This window comes from Salvelinus alpinus, chromosome 10, assembly GCF_045679555.1.
Source record: "Salvelinus alpinus chromosome 10, SLU_Salpinus.1, whole genome shotgun sequence".
In the NCBI taxonomy this organism is placed as follows: domain Eukaryota; kingdom Metazoa; phylum Chordata; class Actinopteri; order Salmoniformes; family Salmonidae; genus Salvelinus; species Salvelinus alpinus.
Window position 1 is genome coordinate 64,849,439 of NC_092095.1, and position 12,953 is coordinate 64,862,391.

The window sequence follows — 12,953 nt, forward strand, 5'->3', positions numbered from 1 at the left end:
ATGCGATAGATTAGATATATAGATAAATAGATTAGATATATCAATAAATATATTAGATAGATTAGGTATATTGATAAATAGATTAGATAGATTAGATATATAGATAAATATATTTGATAGATTAGATATATAGATAAATATATTAGATATATAGATAAATAGATTTGATAGATTAGATATATAGATAGATAGTTTAGATAGATTTGATAGATTATAAATGATATAGATTTGATAGATAAATAGATTAATAGATTAGATAGATTTGATAGATTAGATAGATTTGATAGATTGCCACTTTAGACAAGAGTGAGGGTGTGCAGAAATGGGAGCAGTGCCTAGAAGGAATGGTGATCTGATCGGGGCAGTTCATTTAGATATTACTGTATCTACCGATGGTTCTTTTTTTCACCCTCCTGGACCTCTCACCTGCACTGCCGTACTCTGCAAGAGAAGAGATGCAGTACACAAGTTGATGATGGTCAGGCCAGCAGCACACACATGTACGTGACACGTGCACGTACGTGACAAAAGGTACACGGCACCCCCACACCACCGGACGTAGGGGAACTTACAGTACACACACACACACACACACACACGTCCACCGAGACTCACACCACTTAACTGACTTACAATAAAGAACCTAAAAGGGGTGACCCGTGCACTTTCGTTAATAAAGCCCCCATCAGTTCGGTAACTTGCCAATGATACAGTTCAATCAGAAAATCAAGTGGTCATTTCACTCACAAAAAATAGAGCTATGATATTACAGTCATTACGGTTCCTAATTCATGTTGAGCCATAAAGCCATAGATAGAGATGTGATGAGCACCACACAGCATCGGATTGGCAAGTGTACAGAGTGGATGAGTGAGTGGAGGGAGGAGGGGAACATCGCTTGTTTAGGTGGACGGGGGCGGGACAGAGGGAGGGAAGGCAGGACAGTTCAGATGAGTGGAGGGCGGGAGGGTGACAGAACAGACACAGAAACAGAGAGACAGCCGGTGGGTAAACAGTGAACGCTCTGGTATGCAGTGGAGGTATGAGTGAGGTCAGATTCAGCATCGTGGAGCAGAGTGGACTGGATTATGGTAGAAGACATTTTAAGTATTAGTATTCTGTCAATCTCATTGTCTACGGTTTGTTTTGGATCTGGAGATTGAAACTCTGCTGGACCTTACATTTTAATGATTGCTATAACAATGTGATTATATACATTCATTCATTTAAATGTTTAGTGTGATTTGATTGTTGTGATAGATTAAAATGAATTACAATTGACAAAATGTATGACTTAGTTTTAGAGAAGGCAACTCACACAACTCACCAATTCACCTGATTAAACCCATAGCATTTCTAAAAACTTTACGATGAAATCTTTTATTTCAAACATTTGATGATTTTGGAGAATAATACAAACCCCTCTGCATTGACAAACAAGAGTGATCAGTGAATTGTGTGATGTCAGTGGAGGCTGATTGGATGAGTTGCATAGAGTGACGTATGCTTCATCAGTCCTACCATCAGAGAGGTTGAGAGGGGTGTGTGAGGCCGCCGTGTGTGGTTAGCCGTGGCTCCATAGCAGCACACACACTCGGCGCATGCCTCACAAACACTTACTGTTGGTGATGGGCTCCATGCAGAAGCCCAGGAGTGCGTGCAGGAAGTCCACAATGTTGTTGAGCGAGTCCTTGTTGACGTAGTCCCTCATGGTCTGACGGAACTGCAGCTTGTCCAGCTTGTACAGGTTGGTCAGGCAGTTCTGGGCCTGCATGGGGAACAAGGGGAACAGTAGATCCAAAATGGCGGATGTCTCAGATTCAAACACCTATCTCAACCGGAGCCAAAATGGATGATGGTTTCCATTCACTCTGATAAAGCCCCTGATAAATCCAACAGGACCTATGTTGTCAACTGCTACTGTTTCTTGGTCCAGGTCTCTCTCTTGCGAAATAGGTTTTACCTCAGTGAAAATATAAATATATAACTAAATAAAGTCCATTTAATTCAACTTTGTTAAAGGGGCAATCTGTGAGTTGTCTGACCTGCATGCGGAGGCGGTCCCCTGAGAGTCCTCTGTGGCCCTCCCCACAGCCGTAGGCACAACCCAAAGACTTGACCATCTTGATCAGCATGGTGAGAGCCAGCCTGTGGGTACTCAGTGAAGAGCCGTCCTCCTTGGAGTTAAACAGAAGGCATAAGGTAATACATGCTACATATAACATTCACAGAAGTTGACAGGTTATGGCCATATTACTCACACCAACACATCATGTTTTATTTTGTGTTTCGTTCTAGTAGAATGACATCTATAATATGCTCTGTTCTATCTAATATTTGTATTTCTACTTTAGATTACCACAGGTGTCTGTAATTATCTCTCTGTGGCCTTCTGTCCCACTATTGTTTGTTGAAAGTCGACTGGCCGAAAGCTCATCCACAATGAAAGACATTTGCATCTGACTAGAAGTGTGCGTGTGCAGCGATGTTTTCCTGTTTCTGTACGGGCATGTAAAATGAGCTCAGTTACAAAATAAATGTAAGAGTTGAAAACTCATAGACGTATTCTCACACCCACCTTGCTGTCTTTCTCCTTGTTGTTCTTCACGTCGTCCTTGCTCCCTCCTCCGCTCCCTCCTCCACTTCCCCCACCTCCTCCTCCTCCATCCCCTCCTCCTCCTCCTCCTCCACCCCCTCCCCCTGGTGCCGCCCCGCTGCACCCTCCAGACACGCCCCCTTGGGCGCCGCTCAGGCTCTGATTGGCCCCCTCCTTCGGGAGGCGTGTCTCATCGTTCTCCTTGTCGTCGGGCTTGGAGAGCTTCTTCCCCATGCCCGGCACTACCCCCAGCTGCAGCAGACAGTCGATGATGTTGAGCGACACGTCACAGATCCGTGAGCTGATGTCGTGGGTCAGCACGGCGTAGACCGCCCGCAGGATGGCCTGGGAGGGGTAGACGGGGAGACAAAGGGAGACAGAGGGGTCAGTGTCAGGGGTTGGACACATTCAAATGAAGTGCATCACACCATCCATCACACCATCCATCCATCACACCATCCATCACACCATCCATCCATCACACCATCCATCACACCATCCATCACACCATCCATCACACCATCCATCACACCATCCATCCATCACACCATCCATCCATCACACCATCCATCAATCACACCATCCATCCATCACACCATCCATCACACCATCCATCCAACCATCCATCCATCACACCATCCATCACACCATCCATCCAACATTCTCCCAAGCTTCCCTACTAATTCCTCCCCAATTGTTGTCCAGGCAGGAACAGGCAGGAACCAGGCAGGACATTTACTTGACTGTGATATGTGGTTGTCTCACCTAGCTACCTTAAATGTAAGATGAATCACTAACTGTAAGTCGCTTCTGGATAAGAGTGTTTTCTTAATGGCTAAATAGTAACTAGAGCCCAATGGTTCAGTAATGCCATGGTAGTGTGAGCCGTCATACTGGAGTTGTGGTATGTAGTGAACCTGGTTATTCCTCCAGTACAGAGACCCTGTCAGAGACCTCAGACCAACAGGTGACACTCTTTTTCACTGCCCCTCACCGTAAGGTCCAGCATGCCATTCTTCAGGATGAAGTTGTTGGTGCCCTCGATGTTGTCTCCCTCCTCCAGGCACGAGTAGTTGATACACGAGTCGGTGAAGCTCCGGGGCAGGTTGGCGCACGCCAGCGTCTCGTGGGGCATCTCTGGGATGGGTACAGGGTTACACAGCTTTTTCATGTGCTCGGTGAAGAAGTCGGCATAGCCCACATTGAAGGACGCCACTGTGGTGTTGAACGTCGCCATGGTGATGGTGGAGATCTGTGAACGCACTGGGGGCGGAGGGGTGGGAGGAGAGGAGGTGAGGGGGTGGAGACATTCACAGATTTAAAGAAAATGTATATTTTGGATGGATGAATAGATGGATGGAGGGAGGGATGGAAGGAAGGATTGATGGATAAAGGGATGGATGGATGATTGAGTGATGGATGAGTGGATGGATGGAGTGATAGATAGATGGATGGATGGATGGATATATCATTGAAGGTGTTCAGTTTATAACTGTGGGGGATGACAGAATATGGGTGTATGGAACTCTCTTACCCTCCCCCTTGGTGTGACGGTGTTGTGGGTGTATGGACTCTTACCCTCCCCCTTGGTGTGAACGGTGTTGTGGGTGTATAGACTCTTACCCTCCCCCTTGGTGTGTACGGTGTTGTGGGTGTACAGACTCTTACCCTCCCCCTTTGTGTGTACTATGTTGTGTGTGTATAGACTCTTACCCTCCCCCTTGGTGTGAACGGTGTTGTGTGTGTATAGACTCTTACCCTCCCCCTTGATGTGAACGGTGTTGTGGGTGTATAGACTCTTACCCTCCCCCTTGGTGTGTACGGTGTTGTGGGTGTATAGACTCTTACCCTCCCCCTTGGTGTGAACGGTGTTGTGGGTGTATAGACTCTTACCCTCCCCCTTGGTGTGTACGGTGTTGTGGGTGTATAGACTCTTACAGTCCCCCTTGGTGTGAACGGTGTTGTGGGTGTATAGACTCTTACCCTCCCCCTTGGTGTGTACGGTGTTGTGGGTGTATAGACTCTTACCCTCCCCCTTGCTGTGTATGGTGTTGTGGGTGTATAGACTCTTACAGTCCCCCTTGGCGTGAACGGTGTTGTGGGTGTATAGACTCTTACCCTCCCCCTTGCTGTGTATGGTGTTGTGGGTGTATAGACTCTTACAGTCCCCCTTGGTGTGAACGGTGTTGTGGGTGTATAGACTCTTACCCTCCCCCTTTGTGTGTACTATGTTGTGTGTGTATAGACTCTTACCCTCCCCCTTGGTGTGAACGGTGTTGTGTGTGTATAGACTCTTACCCTCCCCCTTGATGTGAACGGTGTTGTGGGTGTATAGACTCTTACCCTCCCCCTTGGTGTGTACGGTGTTGTGGGTGTATAGACTCTTACCCTCCCCCTTGGTGTGAACGGTGTTGTGGGTGTATAGACTCTTACCCTCCCCCTTGGTGTGTACGGTGTTGTGGGTGTATAGACTCTTACAGTCCCCCTTGGTGTGAACGGTGTTGTGGGTGTATAGACTCTTACCCTCCCCCTTGGTGTGTACGGTGTTGTGGGTGTATAGACTCTTACCCTCCCCCTTGCTGTGTATGGTGTTGTGGGTGTATAGACTCTTACAGTCCCCCTTGGCGTGAACGGTGTTGTGGGTGTATAGACTCTTACCCTCCCCCTTGCTGTGTATGGTGTTGTGGGTGTATAGACTCTTACAGTCCCCCTTGGTGTGAACGGTGTTGTGGGTGTATAGACTCTTACCCTCCCACTTGGTGTGTACGGTGTTGTGGGTGTATAGACTCTTACAGTCCCCATTGGCGTGAACGGTGTTGTGGGTGTATAGACTCTTACCCTCCCCCTTGGTGTGAACGGTGCTATGGGTGTATAGACTCTTACCCTCCCCCTTGGTGTGAACGGTGTTGTGGGTTTATAGACTCTTACCCTCCCCCTTGGCGTGAACGGTGTTGTGGGTGTATAGATTCTTACCCTCCCCCTTGGTGTGAACGGTGTTGTGGGTGTATAGACTCTTACCCTCCCCCTTGGCGTGTACAGTGTTGTGGGTGTATAGACTCTTACCCTCCCCCTTGGCGTGAACGGTGTTGTCTCCGTGGCTGTTGGAGTGGTCTGGCATGTCTCTGAGCAGGGAGTGATGGGAGTGTGAGTGTTTAGCACTCAGGTTGTCTGTGTCTGCAGCCGTGTCTGAGCTCCCTCGCCGCGTCAACTTACCTAAAACACCAACAAACACACAACTCTGAGTGAAAGACACGGGCACACAGCATTACAACCAAACTCACACTCATTCACACAACCAAACTCACACTCATTCACACAACCAAACTCACACTCATTCACACAACCAAACACACACTCATTCACACAACCAAACTCACACTCATTCACACAACCAAACTCACACTCATTCACACAACCAAACTCACACTCATTCACACAACCAAACTCACACTCATTCACACAACCAAACACACACTCATTCACACAACCAAACACACACTCATTCACACAACCAAACACACACTCATTCACACAACCAAACTCACACTCATTCACACAACCAAACTCACATTCCTCTTCCCTGCCTTTTAAGACTGCCTAATAGCCAAATAAGCTCACTGTCGTTGCCACAAAACAATGCATACCACATCCTACTATACCAACCCACATCCTTTCATTCAGAAAGTAGGGCTAAAAGTATAGGGCTTTTATAGGGCTTTTAAACTAATGGTTACATTCGAATGAGAAAGTCCCTTTATCTATGCACCTTTTGCAAAACATTTAAAGCAACAACCGTTCCTGACAACCAGACAAACATGAAGTTAATGAGGCTGACCCAGTTCAGCTGCTGTCAGGGGACTAACTCCTCTGATTCAGCTAATGAGAGCCAGGTGACTAACTCCTCTGATTCAGCTAATGAGAGCCAGGTGACTAACTCCTCTGACTCAGCTAATGAGAGCCAGGTGACTAACTCCTCTGACTCAGCTAATGAGAGTCAGGTGACTAACTCCTCTGACTCAGCTAACGAGAGCCAGGGGACTAACTCCTCTGATTCAGCTAACGAGAGCCAGGTGACGAACTCCTCTGACTCAGCTAATGAGAGCCAGGGGACTAACTCCTCTGACTCAGCTAATGAGAGCCAGGTGACTAACTCCTCTGACTCAGCTAATGAGAGCCAGGGGACTAACTCCTCTGATTCAGCTAATGAGAGCCAGGTGACGAACTCCTCTGACTCAGCTAATGAGAGCCAGGGGACTAACTCCTCTGACTCAGCTAATGAGATCCAGGGGACTAACTCCTCTGACTCAGCTAATGAGAGCCAGGGGACTAACTCCTCTGACTCAGCTAATGAGAGCCAGGTGACTAACTCCTCTGACTCAGCTAATGAGAGCCAGGGGACTAACTCCTCTGACTCAGCTAATGAGAGCCAGGTGACTAACTCCTCTGACTCAGCTAATGAGAGCCAGGGGACTAACTCCTCTGATTCAGCTAATGAGAGCCAGGGGACTAACTCCTCTGACTCAGCTAATGAGAGCCAGGGGACTAACTCCTCTGATTCAGCTAATGAGAGCCAGGTGACTAACTCCTCTGACTCAGCTAATGAGAGCCAGGGGACTAACTCCTCTGATTCAGCTAATGAGAGCCAGGGGACTAACTCCTCTGACTCAGCTAATGAGAGCCAGGGGACTAACTCCTCTGACTCAGCTAATGAGAGCCAGGGGACTAACTCCTCTGACTCAGCTAATGAGAGCCAGGGGACTAACTCCTCTGACTCAGCTAATGAGAGCCAGGGGACTAACTCCTCTGACTCAGCTAATGAGAGCCAGGTGACTAACTCCTCTGACTCAGCTAATGAGAGCCAGGTGACTAACTCCTCTGACTCAGCTAATGAGAGCCAGGGCACTAGACCAGTACAGTAGAAAGAGATGGAACCAGCAACATAGAGTACCATGGCATGTCCTCCTCTACATATCCTTTACCATAAAGGCTACAGTCATTTTCCCTGTACTTTTTAAGTTCCTATTGATAGAAAATAGATATATCAATAGATGGATAGACGTGAATAGTACAATCTATTGATAGAGATAGAGATGATCTATCAGCAGAAAGACAGAGAGATAAAACACTGAGTGGGTAGTGTTGGTCATATACAGACCTGGGTTCAAATACTATTCGAAATCATTTCAAATATTTTATCTGGGCTTGAGTTTGCCTGGTGCCATGGAACCAATAGAAAAGTTGCAAAGCTGCAAGCCACGCCCATCTGGCACTCCAGGCAGGCTACAGCACCCAAACTAACACTTATACATGTTTCAAAGAATTTCAAAAAGTGTTTGAACCCAGATCTGGTATGGTACCCATGATGGTAGCCTGCCAGCCCCCGCGCTCCAGCGCCCGCCGGTCGTCGCCAGAGAAGCTGGCGAAGGAGAAGGTGGATCGGGTGGGTGACACGTCCAGGTGGTCCTCGTGGAGCAGGAAGGGCACACCCATGCGGCGCTGGCGCTTCTTGCCCGTGTGGTGGAACGGGATGGAGCCCTTACGCTCACGGTCCTCCCGCCGGTTCTTGAACTGTACCACGGTCGGTAGGAGGAGACACAAGACAAACACATTCATTCTAAATGTTCTAACTACAGCGAGCTTTCCACCTAGGAAGACTCAGCTGCCTATAATGGTACATTGATTGAGAGGTCGAAACATATTAAAGGGTCAAATGAATAAAACGGAGATAAAACGGAGAGAAAATGTAGGCCAAATGTTTGAAATGATTTACATGGACAAAGAAGACAATGATAGATGTGAGGAAAGAGGGCCCATTACCCAGAGAGAGAGAGAGAGAGAGAGAGAGAGAGAGAGAGAGAGAGAGAGAGAGAGAGAGAGAGAGAGAGAGAGAGAGAGAGACAGACAGACAGACAGACAGACAGACAGACAGACAGACAGACAGACAGACAGACAGACAGACAGACAGACAGACAGACAGACAGACAGACAGACAGACAGACAGACAGACAGACAGACAGACAGACAGAGCCAGACAGAGCCAGAGAGAGACAGACAGAGACAGACAGAGACAGACAGAGACAGACAGAGAAAGAGAGAAAGATAGTGAGAGTGAGAAAGAGAGAAAGATAGTGAGAGTGATAGAGAAAGACAGAGACAGAAAGAGAGACAGAGACAGAGAAAGAAAGAGAGAGAGAGAGAGACAGAGAGAAAGAGAGAGAGAAAGAGAGAGAGAAAGACAGTGAAATAGAGACAGAGGAAGAGAGAGAGAAACAGAGAGGCTAATAGAAAGATAATATAATAAAGGCAGATTTTAGAACTTGTACATGTATCTCCATGCATCTCACCTTTTTGAAGAGGTTCATCCCCAGGTCAGAGGAAAGGTCGGGTACAGCCTGTCTGCGCAGGTTGGTCAGGGACACCTTAGAGAAGGTCTCTGAGCTGAGGGACTTATCCTCCTCGTTGCATTTCAGACTCATGTCCTTATATGGGCAGAGAGCACAGGGGTCAAGGGTGAATGACAGGTGTCAATCAGAAATATAGTGTAGCAATAGGACGTTTTACTGTACAGAGACAGTCAACTTTGTTCATATGCAGTATTTAAGATGGCATAACTATGGGAAAACCTGAACCACTTGATAATACTGTAATAAGAGCTACTATATAAGGCATTATACTATATAGGGATTATAAACTGGGTGGTTCAAATCCTGAATGCTGATTGGCTGAAAGCCGCGGTATATCAGACCGTATACCAGGGATATAACAAAACATGTATTTTTACTGGTCTAATTACGTTGGTAACTAGTTTATAAAAGCAGTAAGGCACCTCAGGGGTTTATGGTATATTGCCAATATACCACGGCTAAGGGCTGTGTCCAGGCACTCCACGTTGCGTCATGCATAAGAACAGCCCGTAGCCGTGGTATATTGGCCATATACCACACCCGCGCGGGCCGTATTGCTTAATTATACTATACTATATAGGGCATACTATATAGGGCATTGAACTGTTGTATTACTACAAATACTACTACTTATACTAGTACTAGTATTACCTGTGTCTTATGGCATTACAGTACTGTAGTTATAACACCATATAATACTGTAGTATTAACTAATGATTGACATAAACACAATGGTTATAACCCACCTGAGTCTTGTGGGTGTTGACGAGAGAGGGGGCGGTGGCCACCATGGAGCTGCTGCGAGGGCGGGGCAGGGGCGGGACCAGTGGCTCCGGCGGGCGTTCCGGGCGCTCCTCCAGGATCTGACGCAGGCGCTGCAGGTAAAACATGAGGGCCCAGTGCACCCCCTCCTCCGTCCAGTGGGGCTGCAGCAGGCAGCGCAGGACTGCCACGTCAAAGTAGGTGGCGTAGCGGGCACGCTGGGCCGGGGAGACGGAGATGCCCGCCGGGGCAGAGGTCCTGGGGGAGACAATGTACAGGGAGAGAGGGACGGGGAGAGAGGGAGGGTGGGAGGAAGTTAGTGACATGAATCTGTAAAGCCCTTTTGATATCAGCAGTTATCACAATGTGCCTTACAGTAACTCGGCCTAGACCCGGCCTGTACCCAGCCTAGACCCGGCCTTTTGCGAATAGTTGTTAAAGGCAGGACTTGTTACTGTAGTTTATGATTTATAAGCAGCCTAACTGAGCTCAAATGATCAAATCAGCACCTCCAAAAAAAAACTAGATTGATGTCTGATATTATGTTCTAGCTCTGCAAAGAACAATCTGTAAATCTCTGACTGAAATCACTTGCATCTGCCTCAAATGAAATTACCAGTCCCCATCATTTCCTGCCACGTTCATCACTTACAGTGCATTCAGAATTTATTCAGACCCCTTGACTTTTTCCACATTTTGTTACGTTACAGCCATATTCTAAAATTGATTTAATTGTTTTTTTACCTCATCAATCTAAACACAATAACCCTTAATGACAAGCAAAAAAAGGGTTTTAGAAATGTTTGCAAATGTATAAAAAATATCACATTTACATAATTCATTATTCAGACCCTTTACTCAGTACTTTGTTGAAGCAGCCTTGAGTATGATGCTACAAGCTCGGCACACCTGTATTTGGGTAACTGTAAAGTAAATATGGACAGTTATTCTAACATGTTCAATGTGCACATTAGAATTCGGTAAGGACCACACATCGTTGCATCCTCGACTTGCATGTTCTGTTACTATGAATTACCATATTCTAAATGTGATTTCTGTCATTCTGTGATTTCTGTCACCCTAATCATGTTACGCACCCATATGGGTCCGGTCAATTTCTCAAATGTCCGGTAAATTAAAATGTTAATGGTAACCCTGACACGCACGTGCACACGCACACACGCACACACACACACACACACACACTAGGGCCTGTTAAGATAGAGATGTACGGTGAAATCTGTTGTATAGTACAGAACAGGCTCTCGGCCGCTCTCCTCTGTCCCTTCCCCCCCCAGGGTTCCTCCATGACCAAGCAGCTTGGTGCTCAGGCCTACCTGGAGTGTTCAGCATTCACCTCAGAGAACAGTATCTACAGTGGTCTGTATTTGGGGAGTTTCTCCCATTGTTCTCTACAGATCATCTCAAGCTCTGTCAGGTTGGATGGGGAGCGTCGTTGCACAGCTATTTTCAGGTCTCTCCAAAGATGTTCGATCGGGTTCAAGTCTGGGCTCTGGCTGGGCCACTCAAGGACATTCAGAGACTTGTCCCGAAGCCACTCCTGCGTTGTCTTGGCTGTGTGCTTAGGGTCATTGTCCAGTTGGAAGGTGAACCTTCGCCCCAGTCTGAGATCCTGAGCGCTCTGGAGACAGGTTTTCATCAAGGATCTCTCTGTACTTCGCTCTGTTCATCTTTCCCTCGATCCTGACTAGTCTCCCAGTCCCTGCCGCTGAAAAACATCCCCAGAAGTGACGCTTGGCATTCAGGCAAAAGAGTTCAATCTTGGTTTCATCAGACCTGAGAATCTTGTTTCTTATGGTCTGAGAGTCCTTTAGGTGGGCTGTCGTGCATATAACTGAGCAGCTGCTTCCGTCTGACCACTCTACCATAAAGGCCTGATTGGTGGATTGCTGCAGAGATGGTTGTCCTTCTGGAAGGTTCTCCCATCTCCCATCTCCACACTCTGTCAGTGTGACCATCAGGTTCTTGGTCACCACCCTGACCAAGGCCCTTCTCCCCCGATTGCTCAGTTTAGCCAGGCGGCCAGCTCTAGCGACTCTTGGTGGTTCCAAACTTCTTCCATTTAAGAATGATGGAGGCCACTGTGTTCTTGGGGATCTTCAATGCTGCAGACATTTTTGGTACCCTCCCCCAGATCTGTGCCTTAACACAATCCTGTCTCGGAGCTCTACGGACAATTCGTTTGACCTCATGGCGTTGTTTTTGCTCTGACGTGCACTGTCAACTGTGGGACCTTATATAGACAGCTGTCTGCCTTTCCAAATCATGTCCAATCAATTGAATTTACCACAAGGGGACTCCAATCAAGTTGTAGAAACATCTCAAGAATGATCAATGGAAACAGGATGCACCTGTGGCATGTGTTAAACAACAAGGCCCTGTGGCATGTGTTAAACAACAAGGCCCTGTATTATGTGTTAAACAACAAGGCCCTGTATTATGTGTTAAATAACAAGGCCCTGTCGCATGTGTTAAACAACAAGGCCCTGTAGCATGTGTTAAACAACAAGGCCCTGTAGCATGTGTTAAACAACAAGGCCCTGTAGCATGTGTTAAACAACAAGGCCATGTAGCATGTGTTAAACAACAAGGCCCTGTAGCATATGTTAAACAACAAGGCCCTGTAGCATGTGTTAAACAACAAGGCCCTGTAGCATGTGTTAAACAACAAGGCCCTGTAGCATGTGTTAAACAACAAGGCCCTGTAGCATGTGTTAAACAACAAGGCCCTGTAGCATGTGTTAAACAACAAGGCTCTGTATTATGTGTTAAATAACAAGGCCCTGCAGCATGTGTTTCTGTGGAGATTTAGAGAGTGGATGTTCAGCCTACGTGAGCCCACTATCAATAAGACTTTAGCTCAGCAGCCGAGATGAAGGTCACTGGCTGGTGGCTCATATTTATTAAGTCACACTGTAGAAAAACATTTTACAATGAGACACGAAACTAGCTTTTCTTATTGGACATGCTCAGGGAGCCCCTCCTTGTTTCAATCTATTTTGGCTACGTTTGATGCCTTATGAATACAGCCCTGGTGCATGGCAAAGGAGCCGATATACAGGGCTACACCGCACCACAACGATAGAATGAGATTTATACTGTAGTGAAAGCAGAGGGAGGGAGGAGGGAGGGTAAAGCATTTCATCTTAGCTGTACTATTAAACTGAGTC

At 46.9% G+C, this 12,953-nt stretch overlaps 1 protein-coding gene across 14 annotated transcripts in view; it reads right to left on the reverse strand.

Moving 5' to 3' along the window:
- LOC139532643 (protein unc-80 homolog) overlaps positions 1-12,953 on the reverse strand; it is a 106,500-nt gene that overhangs the window by 79,916 nt on the left and 13,631 nt on the right. For 8 of the 14 annotated variants that reach the window (XR_011666626.1, XM_071330530.1, XM_071330522.1 and 5 more), the window contains exons 8-16: positions 9,747-10,020; positions 8,941-9,075; positions 7,954-8,164; positions 5,660-5,809; positions 3,591-3,859; positions 2,579-2,941; positions 2,046-2,177; positions 1,621-1,768; positions 391-441 (exon numbers count right to left, since the gene is read on the reverse strand). Coding sequence is in view for 13 of the 14 variants with exons in the window: in XM_071330530.1 (XP_071186631.1) it covers positions 391-441; positions 1,621-1,768; positions 2,046-2,177; positions 2,579-2,941; positions 3,591-3,859; positions 5,660-5,809; positions 7,954-8,164; positions 8,941-9,075; positions 9,747-10,020 (1,733 nt within the window). In the remaining variant the exon portion in view is untranslated. The remainder of the gene's footprint in view (positions 1-390; positions 442-1,620; positions 1,769-2,045; positions 2,178-2,578; positions 2,942-3,590; positions 3,860-5,659; positions 5,810-7,953; positions 8,165-8,940; positions 9,076-9,746; positions 10,021-12,953) is intronic. The other 6 variants (XM_071330531.1, XM_071330528.1, XM_071330533.1 and 3 more) reach the window with 2 other exon arrangements.